A 17,484-nucleotide genomic window follows, 5' to 3' on the forward strand; every position below is an offset into this window, starting at 1 on the left:
CCACGTCCAATGACCTCGCCCTCTTATTTTACCGAGATAATTGATGATATCCTCACCGACAAGTCCAGCATGGAAAGGTGCTCGTCCGCACCATCGACCAAGCGCTTGTCGATCTCTGAGAAGACAAGGACGATCTTGTTCTTCTGAGCGTCCGGTATCGATTCGTCCGCGAGAATTGCAGCGTAAAGCTAAGGTGGTCAGCCTGTGTCATGGTATATAAAAACAGAAACGGTCCTTTACTCACCTGATTCACGACCTGGCCAGCGCTCCAGCCGTCCGCCACCATCTCCTCGACAACCTTGGCAATAGTCTGATAGGCTTGCCCAGTACTCGTAGGCCGTAGTGCGTCCACCAAAGTGTCAATGGTCGCGTCGGGGATGACGCCGGCAATGTCCTCGATAATCTTCACAGTGACGGCTTTGGTGTCCACGTCCATCGCCTCGTCGCCGTCTCCGTCCTTCTTCGCAAGTGCACCGACCAAGCGCGCTGCACTCTGTAGATATGTAATGGCTTTTCGCAAGTCGCCCTCGCTGCACCTGATCAGTGCATCAATGGTACCATCTTCGACAGTCACACCCTCTGCTTGGGCGATCAGCTCCAACCTCTTCTTTGCATTCCCCTGATCCAGGCTCTTGAATCGAAACTTGCTGCATCGACTCGCGAGTGGATCGATGATGCGCGTTACGTAGTTGCAGATCAAGCAAAAGCGCGTGATCTTGCTGTAGGTCTCCATGGTCCTTCGCAGCGCGCTCTGGGCGTCTTGTGTCATCGAATCGGCTTCGTCCAGAATGATGATCTTGAATGGTGGGCACGGGTACTTGCTCTGATAGCCAGCGGGTGGGTTGGTGAGCTGCATACGGGCAAAGTCCTTGACTTTCTTCCGGACAATGGAGATGCCACGCTCGTCCGAGGCGTTGAGTTCGAGAACGCGTGATTTCACCATTTCAGGGCCGTACAGTTGCTTCGCGAGGGCTAGTATGGTCGACGTCTTGCCTGTGCCAGGCGGGCCGTAGAACAGCATGTGTGGAAGCTGTAGGTTGTTAGCTGAAGCATCCCTGTGCACAGAGGTCGACACGCACATTCGAGGATTGGAGCGTCCTTTGGAGAATTGTGACTGTGTGATCTTGTGCGGCTACATCGTCAAGGCTCTTGGGGCGGCTGTGGAGCGGTCAGTACTGTAACGAAAGTATCATCATCAAGTACCGACTATTTCTCTACCCAAGGCTGGTTTTGCGTATCCGCCTTCTTCTCCGGCTTCGAACTTGACGAGCCACTGGCGGCGGCTGCCGCCTTTCTCGCCTTAATATCGAAGAAGTTAGACATCTTGACGTTGAATGTGGGTGATGTCCGATTGAGTTCGCTGTGGGCGAAATGACGGAGGTTGAAATTCATTAACGCGTCAACGCCTAGAGAGCGCGTCTGGAATTGCGGGGCGTGCCGATCAAGTCGGAGCTGCGCCGCGCCGCCGTGAGATGGTGGGGCACCGCGTCAACGGTCGGGGCAGCTACCCTGTACTCAGGCAGTATCCGCAAACGTCCAGCGTGCTGGCAAACATTTACAGTGTTAAGTGTTGCACATAACGCATAGAACATGGCAGTATATGAGAATCAGTGAAGCCATAATTATGGGTAGCATCAGTATGTCAATCGCTACGTGAGTTGACTCTCCTGAATCCATGTCCGTCAAGCAAACATGGCAGCAGCCTGTGCTGAATCCCTAACATAACAATGGGCATTCAATGCAGCGCCCGGGGCACGGCAACCGAAAACAATGCCGCGAGGGGCTTGTTATGTTTGCGTGTTAGACGACAGGCCATCCAGAAGCTGTTTCCATGTGCTTGACAGTCGCGAGGAAAACAACGGTTGATTCAGATTGCCACCTAGGCAGCTGACGCTCTCCGTTTAGCCCCGCCCCGGTTGGCGCCGCTTGGCCTCCATGTCAGTTGAACTCATCACTTGCTCACATTCACTGGCATGCGACACTTTGGGTCTGCCATGCATGTGCACTAGCTCCAGTCGTCCGTTCCTACCTTCCTTTGCTCGTGAGACACCGTTGGTCGTTCACTCCTTTATCTAACACACATCCCCAGATCCGCATTTGGGGGGCGAGCAAGGTCCTGCTCTGTGACGACCATAAGCGCCTGACATACTCGCGGCCAGATCTGACCTGCTGCTCAGGAGTCAGAGCGCCGCAAGCACCGCGATGCCATCCGATCAATCCGTTATACGGATCACAAAGGTGCGCACGAAACTGGAGGCAGATTGACGGGGACATTATCGCTAAGCCATGCAGGAACTTTCCGAACTACAGCGATCCCCTGAACTTTGTGAGTTCATATTCCCAAGAGAGTGTCGCCGTCGTCATGCGTCCGGTGTTGATGAGCTATAGCTATTGCGGTTGCCTGTCGCGATATCGATGTCCGCAACATACGAGCCTTGATCTTTGGGCCACATAGAACGCCTTACGAATTTGGGTTCTTCGAGGTGAGATTGCGTGACCATTGCGCAGTAACGGCTGGCTAACATACCCAGTTCACCATCAAGATCGGCAGCGGTATGTATGCTTAATCTGGTTCTACCTAGCGAGTCTGACCGAAGACGGGCAGAATATCCAGACAAGAGTCCTGAAGTTCTGTGCACAACAACAAACTCCGGTCGGACACGGTTCAACCCGAATATCTACTCCAGCGGCAGAGTATGCCTGTAAGATCTTGTGGAAGCCCTCGTAACTCAGTAGTTCTAATGAATTGGCAGGTCTATCCTGGGGTAAGTTGCTCCATGCTACTCCTACTACTGGGTTCTGACCCTTGCAGTACATGGCGCGGCAACACCAACGAGCAGTGGTCGCCCGCTCAAGGACTCGAGTCGCTTCTATTGTCGATACAGAGTCTGTTGTCCAGCAATCCGTACGAAAACGAGCCCGGGTTTGAAAATTGCAGCTCCGAAGCCGACAGGAAGGCTCAAAAGCAATACGCACAAAAGGTACTGTGAAATAATTGGGTTGCCTATAGCTAACTGACTGACCCGTTAGATCCGACATGAGACTCTCCGTGTGACCGTCATACAGCGTCTCGAAGATTACCTGTGGTTGAGGCCAAACGGTACAAAAAAGCCAGCTGCAACAGAGTATCTAGACCCTGCCGACGCGGCAGAGGTTGTGCCTCCGTTTGAGCCTTTCAAAGATCTCTGCAAGAGACGTTTCTTATGGTACTACGAGTCCTACCTAGCCGCCACGAGAGAAGGGCAGTCCGAGACCAAAGATGGCGAAGCATTTGTAATTATGCCATTCGAGTCGTCGGGCCAGAATGCGATGGAAGGCAAGTTCAATTATGGTCAGCTACAGAACCGACTACAGAACATCAAGAAAGCGCTGGACGAAGAGACTGCTAGTTGGGTGGACGAGGGAGTACAGTCTGCGCGCAACGAGACCACAGTATCGGTCAACCTGCGGCATCAGTACGAGCAAGTCGTGGCGCACATGCATAAGAGCAAGCTCGCCCACCACATCAACCTGGAGGGCGGCAACCCGTTTGTGTGGGTTATCACATATTTCGGACCAGCCTTCACCAACTTTGACGGCGGGCTCCTCCGGATCAGGCTGAGCCTCAGCCCGCGCTTCCCGACTGAGCAGCCGCGGGTCAAGTGCGAGACGAAGCTCTTCCATCACCTGGTTGCACCCGATGGCACGGTGTGCTACACGCCGAACTCGGATAGATTGGAAGATGTGCGGTCACATATTGACGCCATCTTCTCGGTGTTCGAGGGAGGCGAGCCAATCTACGATCCGCGAAAGTTTGTCAACCCAGAAGCTGTCCAGCTTTACTGGGAAGGTGGCGAAGCAGGCAAAAAGACGTACAACCGCCGCCTGAGACGAACAGTGCAGCAGAGTATGGAGTATGTGTGACGAAAGCTCTCGCCTTGAAAGATGGCTAATCATGATCACAGTGACTTTCCGGAATAGACCGGTGTTGGGATTTGCAATTATACACATATAGATTGGCTGGCTTTCTTGTGGCGTTCGGAGTTACAGGGGGGAGATAATCATACTGGCAGTGCCATGAGGACCTGATTATGACACGATGTGAAGAAGAAATCAATGGTATTAAAATTTGTCATTGCCTGAGCATCGCGTCGTGTCTATACATTCCATATTCGTGTCGCATTATACATCGTAACGGTCATTTCTTGCTCTTGGGCGGCGCCATGGGCTGCTTCCCCTTGTCCACAAAGGGCGAGTACGCCGCGAACGGGCCACGATGTTCTTCTGCCCTCCCGGCCGTACTCGAGTTCGCCGATGCCTGCTCGGTGTACACCCCGTCCGCATACACTGCCGGCTTGGTGTCGGGCGGCCGCTTGCTCTGCTCCTGGTGTATCTTGTCTAGCGACTCGCCCACGACCGCATACTTGCTCCATCGGACGTTGGGCATGTGCGCCACGCTCTGCATCTGAAAGGCATCCTTCCAGGGCATGTCACTCGTGTCGCCCTTGGCTAGGTACTCGGCCGTCCGCTGTGGGTCATCACGCGCGGCCTGCGCACTCTGGTCGAGGAGACGGATGTGCTCCTCTGCTCGCTTCTTCTGGAGCTGGAGGATGGAGATGGCGGACTTGATGGCTATGGCATCCGTGTTGGACTCGAAGTCGATGGGCTGTGGGGGTGGGACTGGTTGGGACGGGACCTGCTCAGGATGCGTCGTGTGAGAGAGGACGGCAGGTGGTTCGGCTTGTGGGTGAGGCGCGGAAGGCTGACGAGGAGTAGCCGTGGCAATAGCTGCCGCCGGTGCTTGGGTTGGGGCGAGCGGTGGCGCTGGAGCTTCTTCGGTGGGTGTTAAGGGAGAGGCAGGTGGAGGTTCGGGAGAGTGGGAGCGAGGAGCGACATCAGTCTGTATTGTGAGCCCTGGCATGGTCATTTGGGACGTTGTCCGCGAGAGTCTACAAGTACAGTGTTGAAGAGGGAACGCGCTTCATCAGCAGGATGACGCGAAGTTGGGGCTGGGTTCTGGAGTCACCGACCCCGCCAACGGCTCTCTCGCTCCGACCAATCCCGTGATGTAAATGACTAGGCTCGGTCCACAGTGGGCCAAAACAGGGTACGTACCTCGACCTTACCTGGTAAGGCAAGTAATAATTATGGACTCTCAGTATAAACTATAAACTCGGTTGTCAAGGACTTAAGGTAAGGTAAACAAATAAACACCCACTTGACAACTGCATAATCATTCCCAACCCTTCCACTTCACCAAACTCACCAACAACATAAGAGCGACAATTTTCCCACAATGGCCTCGATTCTTACTTGGGTCCAATTGTGACAACCACGTTTCTTGTAGGTGCATTGTATGGTAAGCGCTTGAAGTTGAAATGTGCTCGAGATAGTAATTCCTTGCCCTCCTACCTTTATAACTCTCTTAAAACCTTCCGAAAATAATGTCTATGACTCGAACTACTTCCCAAAAGAGACAACTACCACCGGAGATCCTAAAGTAAGGGGATAAGAAAAGCCTTCCGTGCCAGGTAGACAGCTGGTAGCTGAGAATATTAGCGAGTTGTGATATGCACTCAACGGCCAGCGATTTACTCATCCTTTGTTATTAGACGTACTATCTCACGGATTGTCCGCGACCCTTTGACCTTGTCTTGAGCGAGAATGAGTTTCGTGAGCAGTACCAGAAGATCACAGAAAGATTGAGAAGGGGCACAGACAAATTCTTCCAGAAAGTTCCAGAGAACCTACGATCCATATACATCCCCATTACGACGGCACTTTAGACCCAGGATTCGTCCAAGAGGCTGCCATTCACTGGATTAAGCCCGAACACTCAGTTTATGCTGGATATTTGAAAGCCAGGAGTCCAGGACTTTCAAAGGGTGGAGCAACATGCTCTACGCTGTGGTCTTTCCCTCCTCGGCATCGATACCTCTGAACTCAAAGAACTTGTTCCACTCCGGATCCTCAATCAGACCCTTTGAGAGCTCCTTCTCGAACCCTATGCTGAACTCATTGCCCTCATCATCGCCAGCGGGGCCATTCTTCCGGACCGGATACACAACAGTCAGACCGGCAGTGACGGTGTCAAAGGGGAAACGGAAGGCATAGGGCGTAGCAAAGCCAAAGTCGGCGTCACAGGGCGCCGTATCTCGCCACTCGGTTGTAAAGTTGCTCATGGGCGGGAAGCTGTCGGTGCGAAGGAAGAGGGTCGTCTTGTCGCGGATAGGGGCGATATCAGCGAGTCCTGCACTGACGGCATCCTGCGTGACGCCGTTTGTGAGCTGGCGGATGTACCTAGATTGAGGTGCCCATGTTAGCTGACATGGCCAAAGGGGAGAGAGCAGCGGGAACGTGAGCAGAGGGGACGGGAAAGACAGTACCAAGCTAGCTTAGTTAGTGGTGCCTCTGAGATGACCTCTTCAGCCGTGAGCTGAGGCACGGGACTCTGCGTACTAAGCGCTACCCAGACAACATTGCCTTGAATACGGGCTGGCACAGGGGGGTCATGGAAGCGTCTGCGCATATCTACCGCTTCACCCCATAGCAGATTCTGCTTGAGATCTGGCTTGAAAAGGCGGGCTCGATGCTTCGATAGCACACGCCAGATGTAGGCCATGTATGCGTCATAGCTGGAGATCCAGTTCCCATCCCCAGGACTTGCCAGTTTCTTCAGTTCTTCAGTCTTGCTCCTGGGCAGATGGAACAAAAGCCACTGACCAGTCTTGTGGTCAGGGTGGCGTAGGGGCGACACAGGTCCATCAACACGCTGCTCCTCCGGAGGGTCAGCAACGGTGACCCTGGATAGATCCAGGCAGGCCGGGTCCCAAGCGGGAAGAGAGGCTGGGATGTCCTCGGACGACTTCCAGATAGCGGCACAATTATCCGCCAACTGGTGCATTTCGCCAGCCCAGCCCATGATATCATTGGCATAATGATGGTGATGCATCATGAAGATGAGCCCGCCAGCAATGAAGCTGGCTTTGAAGGCCGATGCCTTGGGGTTGCTTGCGGGCTGGGCCTCGGGCTTCTCACCATATGACATGGGCTGAACACACCATGTGTCCATGTTCCCCAATGCCTTGGACACAAAGTGGCGTTTCTCAAGCTCAGAGAAGGACGGGTGCTTGTCCTCTGGTCCGTCGAGCCATTGTACGTGAAATTGAACGGTGTCTTCTCTCTTTTTGTGGAAGCAGAGCCCGCCGTCCGGATGATTCTCAAGCCTACCGACCAACTGGCGGCATTGGCTCAGTGTGACTTCAAGGCCACGTTTGAGCACCGAAACAGCCTTGGGTTTCTCCGCATCTGTGAGCTTGAAGAAGAGGGCATAGTTGGTGTATACCTGCGCAACGCAGTAGTCGAGCGTGGATAGCTTGAAGAACTCCTCCGGGGGGTCCGACTCCCACCCCGTTGGGTGTAGTTCAAAGACCTCTTGCTTGGGCATCTTGGGTGGACGTTGCGTGTACGTATGAAGGGCGGGAGCGGTTTGCCGTATGAAGGCAGCAGGACAACTGAGGTGATGGGAGAAGCACAGAGGGAGTTCTCTTTGTCACTGGACGGGCTTTGCATTAATAACTGTGGCACCTTGTTCATGTAACACAGCAAACAACCTGCATGTAATCAAAGTAATGCATAGCACCATCAGGACTCGGTCTCCATAAGCCGTTTAGGAACGGATCTTTGCCACGATTGCCAAGCCCTTTGACATATCACGCTTTTGAGACATACACAGATTCTCATTGAATATGATCGGCATTCCCAAACTTGTCTGTACATCTGGACACGCATTTTGCACCGCGCTGATCAGTAGAGGACACATGCAGTGAGCATGCTCCTGTTTCCCCCTGTCCACCTCCCTACATCTGCCACGTATTATTTCCCCGCTTCCAGAACAGGGCTGGGTCGCATCCAAGATTAGACCTGAAAATCTTTACTGTCTTTGAGGGCCACGTATATCACGGCTCTTCACACTGTTCTCCTTGCTTTGGAAGTGGTTGGTTCAGGGGCAGGCCAGTCCTCAGGGGAGCATGAGACGTCGGCCGCAAAGCCGGATTCAACGAGTCCGTATTTTTCTTGATAAGCCCATCTGCCCAGCAATCAATCTTTCTCATGCAAGCGTGTAGTTACGTTTCCCGAGTTTAGCACCTTTGTTTGCTTGGGGTTTCACTGATCTTGGGAGCGTGGTACGATGTTCGAGGCAGCTGTAACCACGCACAGCGTAGAACAAAATAATAGTACGTATCAAGGCTGATGTATGGAATGATGCTATGCATATTAAGGCATGTTAAAGTGCGTTTGAACTCCTGAAAGCTCATGATTCCCTTTTTAGCGTGTCCTTGTGGTGTAAAATTCCCAATGCACTCATGCCGTGACTTCGCCTTTATTTTTGCTGTTTGGTCTGTAACTTGACGAGATGTTGAATCAGCACTTGAGGCGGGCTTGGGATCAATGATCAAGATCAGAGGCAAAATATATGTACATGTACATGTAGGTAATAGGGGCGTCTTTGCTGAAGCGGCACCTATTCCTACAGGGTAAGTAGAACACGTCGTCGGCATTTAGTCTTGCAACCAACAACCCTGCCATTTCAACTTTCACCACCACTCCCTCCTTCAAAGACCCTCGGTCAAGTACAAGGTATTAATTCGTCCTCATTCCCGCTCATCGCCTTACTCTAGTTGCTAGCCTCCTGCGCCAGTCGGAACTGGCTCACAAACCGCCTCTCCACGCGCTTTGTCCCATCCGAGGTCGTGCTGCCAGCCCCAACTCCAGAACCAACACCCCAAGCACCACCGCCCGGCGTGTCAATGACGAACCAGTCGCCCTTTTGCACCCGGAAGTCTTTGCGCCCTCCAAGACGGCACCAGCGACCGCCCTCGCCCCCCTTGACAATGTAGTTCACCCCGCAGGCCCCGTCCTCACCGCCCTCCATCCCGTACGGTCGGTACGCCCTGCGCTCGCTCACGATGGAGCTGGCCATGTCACGGCCAAACTCGTACACGCGTCGAATACCATTCCCGCCGTTCCACTGACCGCGACCGCCGCTGCCAGGGAGGATGTTGAACTCGCGCAGGACCACGGGGTACCGCTTCTCTAGGACCTCGGCGTCGGTGATGCGCGTGTTGGTCATGTGGATGTGCACGCCCGACGTGCCATGCCACCCAGGCCCGGCGCCGCTGCCACCGCAGATGGTCTCGCCGAATCCGAATCCGGTGTTGGGGATCGGTGTCCCGGAGGCGTCGACGTCGCCGTCCGTGCCAAAGGAGAAGACGTTGCAGTCACCCTGACTGGCCGCGCATGCCGCGAAGGCCTTGATGACCACGTCCGTCACGCGCTGCGAGGTGATGGGGTTGCCAGCGCACACAGCGGCCGTAGGCGAAGGGTTGAGGATGGAGCCCTCGGGGATGGTGAAGGTCAAGGGCCGCAGGCAACCCTCGTTCAGGGGAATGTCTTGGTTGATCAGGCAGCGCAGCACGTACAACGTCGCGCTGCGCGTGATGGCCTGGGGTGCGTTGAAAGAGTGGTAGCCCTCTTCACCGGTGCCTGTCCAGTCAAAGTGGGCGCTGGCCGTGTCCGGGTCGATGGTGACGGTCAGTTGGATGGGCGTGCCGTCATCCATGTGATCCAGAGCACAGAGAGGCTTCCCGCCCGTCTCCTGGTAGGTCTTGAGCAGGAACTCGCGCACGCAGTTCTCGGCATTTTCACTAATGGCATGCATGTAAAAGTGCACCGTGGTAAGACCGTGCTCTGCGATGAGCTCCGAGACCAACGACGCACCCTTGGCGTTGGCCGACACCTGGGCCTTGAGGTCGTTGATGTTATCGGCAAGCTTACGGGTGCCGGCACAGCCGTCGAACTTGCCAGGTTCCTCATACATGATCTTGGTAATCATGTCTTCGTCGAAATGGCCGTCCCGGACGAGGAACTCGGAGACAATCATCGCACCCTCCTCAAAGAGCTCCACACTGCCAGCAGGCATACTGCCAGGCTGGATGCCTCCAATCTCTTGGTGATGGCCTCGACTGGCCGTGTAAAAGATGATTTCCTTGCCTACGTCGTCAAAGACGGGGGTGATGGTTGTGATATCTGGCAAATGTGTGCCACCCGCGATAGGGTGGTTGGACACAATCACGTCCCCCGGCCGAAGCTGGCCCTTGTACTTCTCGTGCTGGTACACGACAGCATTCTGCATACTGCCAAGATGCACTGGGACCTTGAACTTTGCGTTAGCAGAGACTCTCGACTCTCAACTGTGTCTGAAGACTGGACTTACATGGGGCGCGTTGGCGACGAGGCGACCGTCGGGGCTGAACAGCGCACAAGAAAAGTCGAGACGCTCCTTGATGTTAACGGACACGGACGTCTTCTGGAGGGCATGGCCCATCTGCTCCGCGATGGACATGAAGCGATGGCCCATGATGGTGAGGGTGACGGGGTCGACCTTCTTCAGGTCCAGGGCGACCTCTTCGACAGGCTGCGCTGCGGTCTTCTGCTCCCTTTCCAGAACAACATGGCGCTCCAGTATAATAGCCTTCGCGTCCGGGCTGACGACGATGGTCTGCGTGTCATCCAGGACGATTGCCGGCCCCTGCACCACATCGCCCTTGCTCAGGGACGTGAGGAAGTATAGCGGTGCCTCGACCCAGCCAGCCTCGAAGAACATCTTGACGCGGTCAGAGACTTTGTCTCCCCCCACCGCCGCCATGGACGCCGCGCGGAGCTGCTTCTCGAGGTTGAAGGCGGGCTCCACCGATGCGCTGGATGCCGTGGCACGCACGCGCACGTTCTCGACCACGACGTCGCGTCCCGACATGATAAAGGAGAACTGGCGCTTGTGCTCGGCCGTAAAGGCATCTGTCCACGTGCCCTTCTCCGGTCGGGGAATCATAAAGGTCGTGTCGGAGCCCACGTATCGCAGGTTGAGAAAGTGCTCAAAGTTGATCGAGTGACGCGGCGCACCATCGGCCACGAGCTTGTCCACGGCTGTCGCCTCGAGCTCGCCCAGACGGCGGTCGAGCTCGTCCAGCGAGGTCTCGAGGTCCATGGAGCAGGGCAGCTGGACGTCGTGGACGAGATCGGCGAGCGCCATGCCGTACGCCGACAGGATGGACGAGTAGCGGTGGATCAGGATGCGGCCAATGCCCAGGTTGGCGGCGATGGCGCACGCATGCTGCCCACCCGCACCGCCAAAGACGGCCAGCTCGTGGTCCGACGTGCGGTACCCCTTGGCCTCTGTCAGTGACCGGATGGGCCTGCACATTGTCTCGTTGGCCACGAGCAGGAACCCAAGCGCCAGCTCCTCGACCGTCTTGGGCGTGGCCCCCGACGCGGCGAGATCCTCGTTGACCTGGACCAGCAGCTTCTCAAAGGCGGCACGGGCCCCTTGGTAGTCCAGCGGCTCGTCCTCTTTGGGACCAAAGATCTTGGGGAAGTAGTCTGCCTGCAGTCTACCGAGGACGAGGTTGGCGTCCGTGACCGTGAGGGGACCGCCCTTTCTGTAGGCGGTTGGACCGGGATGCGCTGAAGCCGACTCTGGCCCCGCGAGGAAGAGCCCATTCTTATACGACAGAATGCTGCCGCCGCCTGCGGCGACCGTGTCCACCTCGAGCTGGGGCGACTGGATGGTGATACCTGCCGTGATAGACTCAAAGGTATGCTCCAGCGTGCCCGCGTACCGCGAGACATCAGTACTCGTGCCGCCCATGTCGAAGCCAATAATGGGCTTTCGACGGTTGACGTCGAAGCAGGTCCTGCTCATGCCAACGACACCACCCGCCGGGCCGGACAGAATGGCCTTGAGCCCAGAGAAGCCCTGCCATCCGACGAGACCGCCGTCGCTCTGCATAAACTCGCACCGCGCGCCGTGCTCGTCCTCGAGGTCGCCCACAAAGCCTTTGCGGAAGCCGTCAATGTACGCACGGGTCAGGGGCGTGAGGTAGGCGTCCGCTGTGGCACTGTAGCCACGCGAGATGGCCTTGATCATGGGGAAGATTTGTGAGGACAGGCTAATCTGAGTGAAGCCAATCTCCGAGGCAATCTCCCCGAGCCGAATCTCATGCTCTGGGTATGTGTATGAGTGTAGTAATGTGATGGCCAGGGCTCGTGCGCCCTTGTTGTAGAGTGACTGCAAGCCTTGCCTTGCCTTGTCGACGTCTGCCTGGCGTTAGTCACTGGGGACGGCATTCAAGAGGTATATAAACCTACCAAGTGGTTGCAGGATCCGTATCGCCTCGCCGCCGATGCCCTCTTTCAGATCCAACGACGCTCTGTTGGGGTCCCGTAATGTCGAGGCATCTTCGGAAGAGTCATGGAGGGTGACGCGCTCATCAATCTCCAACACATCATCGAACAGCGTCTCAGGTCTCCGAATGTTGAGATCAAAGAGCTCTGGTCTCGTCTGGTCCCCTATCCTCAACAGGTCCTTGAAGCCCTTGGTCACCACCAGCGCACAGGGCGTCGATGAACGTTCTAGGAGTGCGTTGGTGGCCACAGTCGTGCCCATCTTGATGCTCTCAATGTCTGATGTGTCAATCTTCTCCCCGCGAGGCAGCGTCCGGCCCGTGGCGGCCTCGAGGATGCGCCGGATACCTTCTGTCGGTGCATCCTTGTAGTTGCTGGGGTCACTGCTGAGGAGCTTGACGAGGATGTCAGGCTGGTTGGGGACGATGCCGAGACAGTCTGTAAAGGTGCCGCCGCGGTCTATCGCGATGCGGATCTTGGGTGGTGACTCGGGGCTGTTGAGGTGAGGCATCTTGCTGGCTGTGAGTTCACTCGGAGTGTGATGAGTGTGCTGGTCCAGTGTCCAGACTGGCCAGGATATCTCATTTATTGAGCTTCAGAAATGCACGTCGTCTCTGCTCCGTCAACCTCACTCATGCCATTTGTACCGGCCTTGGCACCGATTCCGCAGCTGAGTCGTAATGTCCCATTCTCGCAAGCGGACAGTGCTTCCCTTCGGCATTAGCTTCGCAATGGATGGGAGCTCCCGTCCGTCGTTCCAACGACCATCGGCCTGGCTGGGACATGCTTCGGACTTCCAAGTCCGAAGCATACAGCCGGGCGGTCACTGGGTATCATTGATCCTTGAGACGCAGGATAATCATCAAATTCCACCTGTATGCAGCGCTAATGTTCCCCGCATTTGATATGCCATGCTGATTCCAGTCCTGATGCCAGCTGCAGGCAGGCTCCAGTGGATGGAGTCGTGGACGCACGCCGTTGCGCGGTCCGAAGGACTGGAGTCTGGGGAATGTCGCGACGCGATGGTTGCTGACTTGAGCTTGATCAGGCTCACAGCGCACAAGGGAGATTTCACATTGTTAGTTGACATTCATCCTGACCTCTGCTGTCAGAAATGCAGTCTGCTGCTACCAACAGCTGATGAAAGAGTGTTTTGTTACTAGAAAGACCAGACACGTAGTTACAACACATCTGACAGATGAATCGCATATATGAGGAAGCCTGACACTGAATCGAAGCCAAAACTCGTACTTTTTAACACAGAACCTATCATAAACGCAACCAAACGTGATATTGATCCTCTTCTCAAAAGCTCACCATCCCAAATCAGTGTACATAACTAGTCCATCGCACAAAAGCCGTGCTACTCCAACGTCCGACCAAGCATTCCCCCTTACCAAACATAGCGGAAATGCACATTCTCCTTGTCCGTCAAATCCTTAAAATCCGTCTCGGCGTGGACATGCTGTCCCGCGGCTTCGTCCACGGCCGCGCGCCTCTTGTTCTGGTAGAAGCAGTATAGCGCATACAGGATGATGAGAATCATGGAGAGCGCGTAGGCTGCGAGGATAGCGCCCATGCCGAGCGGGTACAGGGGCGCCTGGTTGGACTTGAAGAACTGGGGGGCGATGATGTTGCTGACGCAGTAGGCCTGGTGTCCGACGTTAGCAGTCCGCTTCACACTTCATAGAGGACATCTAGACTTACAATGAAGATCATGGCGTTTGTGGTCACCTTCTTGGTGTGGCCGGCCGTGTTAGCCGTGTTGATGCCCAGGGCGACAATATAAGGCCCCAGGTAAAAGTACGACATGTACAGCGCCGCCAGACGCGAGTGCAGCGCATTCAGGGGCAGCGTGTACAGGAAGACGGCCGAGATCATGCCGACGATGATGCCAAAGACGACCCATGCGCAGCGCAGGTGCTTGCCCGGGAGGTACTTGGCGCACAGGAAGACGCCGCCGTTGCAGATGTAGCTGCTAAAGGTCTGGATGATGCCAGTGGGCATCATGAGGAGAGTCGATCTCTGACTGCTGTAGCCCAGGCCTTTGATGAGCAGAGGGGCAAAGTTAGTCAGGCCGCCGTTGGGGATGGAGATGCAGATGTGGAAGAAGAACATGAGCCACGTCTTGGGGTCGAGCATGGTCTCGATAAACTGGTCCTTCTTCCACGTCTTGTTCTCCACGCCGGTCTGGTCCTCGCGGATGTGGTCGATGACAATGGCCTTCTCGCGCTCCTGGAGGAAGCGCGCTTGGACGGGGTTGTCGGGCAGGAAGACGCCGATGACGATGGCCCAGACGACGGTCATGGCACCCGTGATCCAGAACATGGAGCGCCACTGGTGCTCGCCGGCAAGAGAACCGATTCTGTGTTATTGTCAGCTTTCTGATATGTCAGCGGATTTCTCGTGTTGCCATCTTACCCGTATCCGATGGGCCCTGTGAACAAAACAGAAAGACCAGTATACATGAGGCCGCTGCGAAGAGGCTGCTCGCGTCGGTTGTAGAACATGGCGAGGAGCAAGTAGTTGCCAGGGACGATGGGTGCCTGGTGGTTCAGTGTCAGCTCTTGTCTTCTCTCGACTATCACTCAGGGGCCACGCACCTCCAGCGCTCCGAGAATGACGCGGACCGCGATCAGACTCGGGAAGTTGTTGCAGAAGCCCGTAGCGATCAGGACGGCACCCCACAGCAGTTGCACGCCGCACATCAACTTGGCGATGGGGAACTTCTGAAGCAGACTACCACTGGGTAGGCACCAGAACAGGTAACCAAACTGTGGAGTGACGGTCAGTCAAGCATACTTAGGAGATGCTCTTGTTGTCAGACTCACATAAAAGGCACTGCCGACCCAACTGTAGCGGTCCCCATACAGGTCCGTATCCTGCCTGAAGCCGTACAGCGCGGCCGTGGCGGTGGTGACCTTGTCCATGGCGCCAAGCGTGATGTTGAACCACAGCAAGGGCACGAGGCGCATGTCGAGCTTCCACCTGAGCTTGACCCATTCGGAGCGTGAATAGCCCTCGCCGCCACTGAACATGTTGGCGTAGCGGGCGGCCACATCGCTGTCCTTGCCAGGGACGGCGGAGGGCTCGACTTTGCCCGCGCCGACGGAGCCGGTCGACTCTTCCATCTCGCCGGGGGTGAAGGTTGGCTTGACGTCCTTGGAGGGCTCTGCCATTGTTGTGACTCGGGTTGTGAGGGCGGACACGTGTATCTGTCGAGGCACGGGGGCAGTATGTGGTAGTCTGGTAGCAGACTGGTGGGAATACCGCAATTGTCTTCTCTGAATCTAAGGATTGAGTTTCTGACCAGAGGGGAGCGATGTCGACAATGTCCTCTTTCGGGGGGTGTCGGTGTGTGGGCCGGGTTATATGTTGATGGCCATGACAGTACGTCTCAAGGCTGAGGTCGGCTTAGGAAGCAGGATAAGGGTGACAGGCTCGGTGGCTGGACGTGAGAGAGAGCTATCAGATACGGTGCCACACCATTATCAGGGCCCAGTGCATGGGACCCGTTTACCCCAGAAAAAGGCTCGAGCGACAATCCCTAGACCCTAGGCGAGGTGGTGACTGGTGACGATCGAGGACGTTGGACCACGCCACGCCGCAGGCGCTCAAAAGCCGCGCTTGACAGGGACTGTGGCAGGTCAGACGAGGGCGCCCCGTAGCGGCAAGGACTAGGCCGACAGCCTCGAGATTGGGAATGCGGGTAAGCGAATCGTGACTTGCGAGGCCCGTTAATTCGGACAAGAGTGCGACACGCTTCGGACTCTTGTGACCGACGATGAGGGCTGGCGGGGATGACCATATCCGCGTTGACTTGCCGTCTTGGCTTGACAATACTGAAAGATGGCGTGCTGTGATGAGGTCGAGCTGTTTGGCTCGAAGTTGAGATTGAGAGATTGGGTCGGGGTCCTCATGGGACTGGAAGGTGAAGCGAGGTCGAGGCTGAGGTCGGAGTCCGTCCGGCGCACTATTTCGGGCAGGCGCTCTCGCCACGTGGGGAAGGCACGGAGGGTCCATGATAGCGCCGTCATCGGAGGCGGAGGCGAGGATCAGATAGACAGACAGATCAATAGCAATTCAACTCACTGAATCTCATAGATTCAGTGTGTGGTGGACTGTGAGCTGAAGCCAGACTGCCCTTAGCGTCCAGACTCTCGTGATCAGGCTCGCTCAACAAGAAGCCCGCCATCAACACGGATTCCTCAACACGATACCACCAGACACGAGCCACCTCGACAGTCATTTATCTCAGCATCTAGAGATCTTGGACCAAGTTCACATTCTCGACACAAAAGACCACCAAAATGACAACACTCATCCGCATTGCGATGCTGAATGCGGACCTCCCTGTCCCGGCAGTGAGACAAATCTATCCAACATACGGCGCCGTCTTCCACAAGCTCCTCTGCGCCTCAGCAGAACGTCTAGCACTCCCCGTCCGCATCTCCTCACAAGACTTTGACGTCGTGCGGGAAGAGTACCCATCTTCGCCCGACGACTTCGACGTGCTCCTCATCACAGGCTCCGCATCGAGCTCCTACGACAATGTGCCCTGGGCACACAGACTAGACGCCTACATCCGAGAGGTCTACGAAAGGCACCCCGACGTCAAGATGTTCGGCAGCTGCTTCGGTCACCAGATCATGTGCCAGAGTCTACTCGGCCAGTACGGCGTCAAGGTGGAAAAGGACCCCCAGGGCTGGGAGCTCGGCGTCCACGATATCCAGCTGACCAAGGACTTTGTCGAGGCGCTGGGTGGTGGCAGCAACAGCAGTAGCATTAAGGCAGCCACACTTCCTGCGACAGATCGTCTCCCCACGCCATCCGAAGAGAAGGACAGCATCCCCGCCACGCCGCTCAGCCGGTCCTCGCTGAGACTGCAGTTCATCCACGCGGACCACGTCCACCTACCCGATCCCTCTGCGCTGCCCGCGTCGTGGATTCCCATGGGTCGTTCTTCACACTGCGCGTTCCAGGGGGCGTACCAGCCCGGGCGCATCTTGACGTATCAGGGACACTTTGAGTTTGATCGATTCATCAACACGGAGACGCTCAAGGTATTTGGGGCCAAGTGGGATCCGGCTGTCCTGCAAAGCTCGCTGGAGCAGATGGACAAGGATGATGACGCGGAGATGGCTGCCGATATGGTCATGAGGTTTTTGATGGAGGGCAAGATCGGGAAAGGGGGTGAAGGAGGGTTGGTGACGCCTCCTGTTTAATGTGGTGGGTTGAGTTTGCTTTCGAGAAATAGTCGGG

General features: G+C 55.9%; 7 protein-coding genes across 7 annotated transcripts; 2 read left to right on the top strand and 5 right to left on the bottom strand.

The window, feature by feature from the left end:
• Positions 1–23: 23 nt before the first annotated feature.
• On the bottom strand, positions 24–1,323 carry F5Z01DRAFT_620915 (P-loop containing nucleoside triphosphate hydrolase protein; the record flags this gene model as incomplete). Its single annotated transcript, XM_046261170.1, has 4 exons — positions 24–188; positions 245–1,030; positions 1,080–1,158; positions 1,208–1,323. The coding sequence occupies 4 exons, from the start codon at positions 1,321–1,323 to the stop codon at positions 24–26; spliced, it is 1,146 nt and encodes a 381-aa protein (XP_046119040.1).
• Positions 1,324–1,860: 537 nt separating this feature from the next.
• On the top strand, positions 1,861–4,069 carry F5Z01DRAFT_74963 (ubiquitin-conjugating enzyme/RWD-like protein). The gene is made up of 10 exons (XM_046267003.1): positions 1,861–2,017; positions 2,178–2,238; positions 2,293–2,326; positions 2,389–2,483; positions 2,532–2,553; positions 2,606–2,702; positions 2,754–2,765; positions 2,813–2,981; positions 3,031–3,893; positions 3,945–4,069. The coding sequence occupies exons 2-10, from the start codon at positions 2,203–2,205 to the stop codon at positions 3,958–3,960; spliced, it is 1,344 nt and encodes a 447-aa protein (XP_046119041.1). The 5' UTR covers positions 1,861–2,017; positions 2,178–2,202; the 3' UTR covers positions 3,961–4,069.
• Positions 4,070–4,099: 30 nt separating this feature from the next.
• F5Z01DRAFT_653999 (uncharacterized protein) lies at positions 4,100–5,038 on the bottom strand. The gene has a single exon (XM_046263397.1). It carries the CDS (start codon positions 4,904–4,906, stop codon positions 4,178–4,180), a length of 729 nt encoding a protein of 242 aa, XP_046119042.1. The 5' UTR covers positions 4,907–5,038; the 3' UTR covers positions 4,100–4,177.
• A 690-nt stretch (positions 5,039–5,728) lies between these two features.
• On the bottom strand, positions 5,729–7,512 carry F5Z01DRAFT_75111 (uncharacterized protein). Its single transcript, XM_046267037.1, has 2 exons — positions 6,366–7,512; positions 5,729–6,279 (listed from the first exon to the last, which is right to left on the bottom strand). Exons 1-2 carry the CDS (start codon positions 7,424–7,426, stop codon positions 5,880–5,882), a joined length of 1,461 nt encoding a protein of 486 aa, XP_046119043.1. The 5' UTR covers positions 7,427–7,512; the 3' UTR covers positions 5,729–5,879.
• Positions 7,513–8,567: 1,055 nt separating this feature from the next.
• F5Z01DRAFT_686370 (putative 5-oxoprolinase) lies at positions 8,568–12,733 on the bottom strand (the record flags this gene model as incomplete). The annotated part of the gene is made up of 3 exons (XM_046265982.1): positions 8,568–10,195; positions 10,256–12,135; positions 12,187–12,733. The coding sequence occupies 3 exons, from the start codon at positions 12,731–12,733 to the stop codon at positions 8,657–8,659; spliced, it is 3,966 nt and encodes a 1,321-aa protein (XP_046119044.1). The 3' UTR covers positions 8,568–8,656.
• A 730-nt stretch (positions 12,734–13,463) lies between these two features.
• Positions 13,464–15,569, bottom strand: F5Z01DRAFT_75132 (putative allantoate permease). The gene is made up of 5 exons (XM_046267042.1): positions 15,054–15,569; positions 14,826–14,996; positions 14,644–14,768; positions 13,930–14,587; positions 13,464–13,873 (listed from the first exon to the last, which is right to left on the bottom strand). Exons 1-5 carry the CDS (start codon positions 15,399–15,401, stop codon positions 13,616–13,618), a joined length of 1,560 nt encoding a protein of 519 aa, XP_046119045.1. The 5' UTR covers positions 15,402–15,569; the 3' UTR covers positions 13,464–13,615.
• Positions 15,570–16,283: 714 nt separating this feature from the next.
• On the top strand, positions 16,284–17,447 carry F5Z01DRAFT_722841 (class I glutamine amidotransferase-like protein; the record flags this gene model as incomplete). Its single annotated transcript, XM_046266606.1, has 2 exons — positions 16,284–16,986; positions 17,059–17,447. Exons 1-2 carry the CDS (start codon positions 16,533–16,535, stop codon positions 17,445–17,447), a joined length of 843 nt encoding a protein of 280 aa, XP_046119046.1. The 5' UTR covers positions 16,284–16,532.
• Between the last annotated feature and the right edge of the window lie 37 nt (positions 17,448–17,484).

Source organism: Emericellopsis atlantica (genome assembly GCF_019669845.1).
Source record: "Emericellopsis atlantica unplaced genomic scaffold F5Z01scaffold_11, whole genome shotgun sequence".
Taxonomy (NCBI): domain Eukaryota; kingdom Fungi; phylum Ascomycota; class Sordariomycetes; order Hypocreales; family Bionectriaceae; genus Emericellopsis; species Emericellopsis atlantica.

Bases quoted from the DNA above. Each gene is read 5' to 3' on its own strand.
- F5Z01DRAFT_74963 (XM_046267003.1), top strand. From the start codon at position 2,203: ATGCCATCCGATCAATCCGTTATACGGATCACAAAG. The intron at 2,239-2,292 runs GTGCGCACGAAA...TAAGCCATGCAG, and splicing joins CCGTTATACGGATCACAAAG to GAACTTTCCGAACTACAGCG. The intron at 2,554-2,605 runs GTATGTATGCTT...GAAGACGGGCAG, and splicing joins CACCATCAAGATCGGCAGCG to AATATCCAGACAAGAGTCCT.
- F5Z01DRAFT_653999 (XM_046263397.1), bottom strand. From the start codon at position 4,906: ATGACCATGCCAGGGCTCACAATACAGACTGATGTCGCTCCTCGCTCC.
- F5Z01DRAFT_75111 (XM_046267037.1), bottom strand. From the start codon at position 7,426: ATGCCCAAGCAAGAGGTCTTTGAACTACACCCAACGGGGTGGGAGTCG. The intron at 6,280-6,365 runs GTACTGTCTTTC...ACCTCAATCTAG, and splicing joins CCACTAACTAAGCTAGCTTG to GTACATCCGCCAGCTCACAA.
- F5Z01DRAFT_75132 (XM_046267042.1), bottom strand. From the start codon at position 15,401: ATGGCAGAGCCCTCCAAGGACGTCAAGCCAACCTTCACCCCCGGCGAG. The intron at 14,588-14,643 runs GTAAGATGGCAA...ACAATAACACAG, and splicing joins ACAGGGCCCATCGGATACGG to AATCGGTTCTCTTGCCGGCG. The intron at 13,874-13,929 runs GTAAGTCTAGAT...GTCGGACACCAG, and splicing joins CAAACGCCATGATCTTCATT to GCCTACTGCGTCAGCAACAT.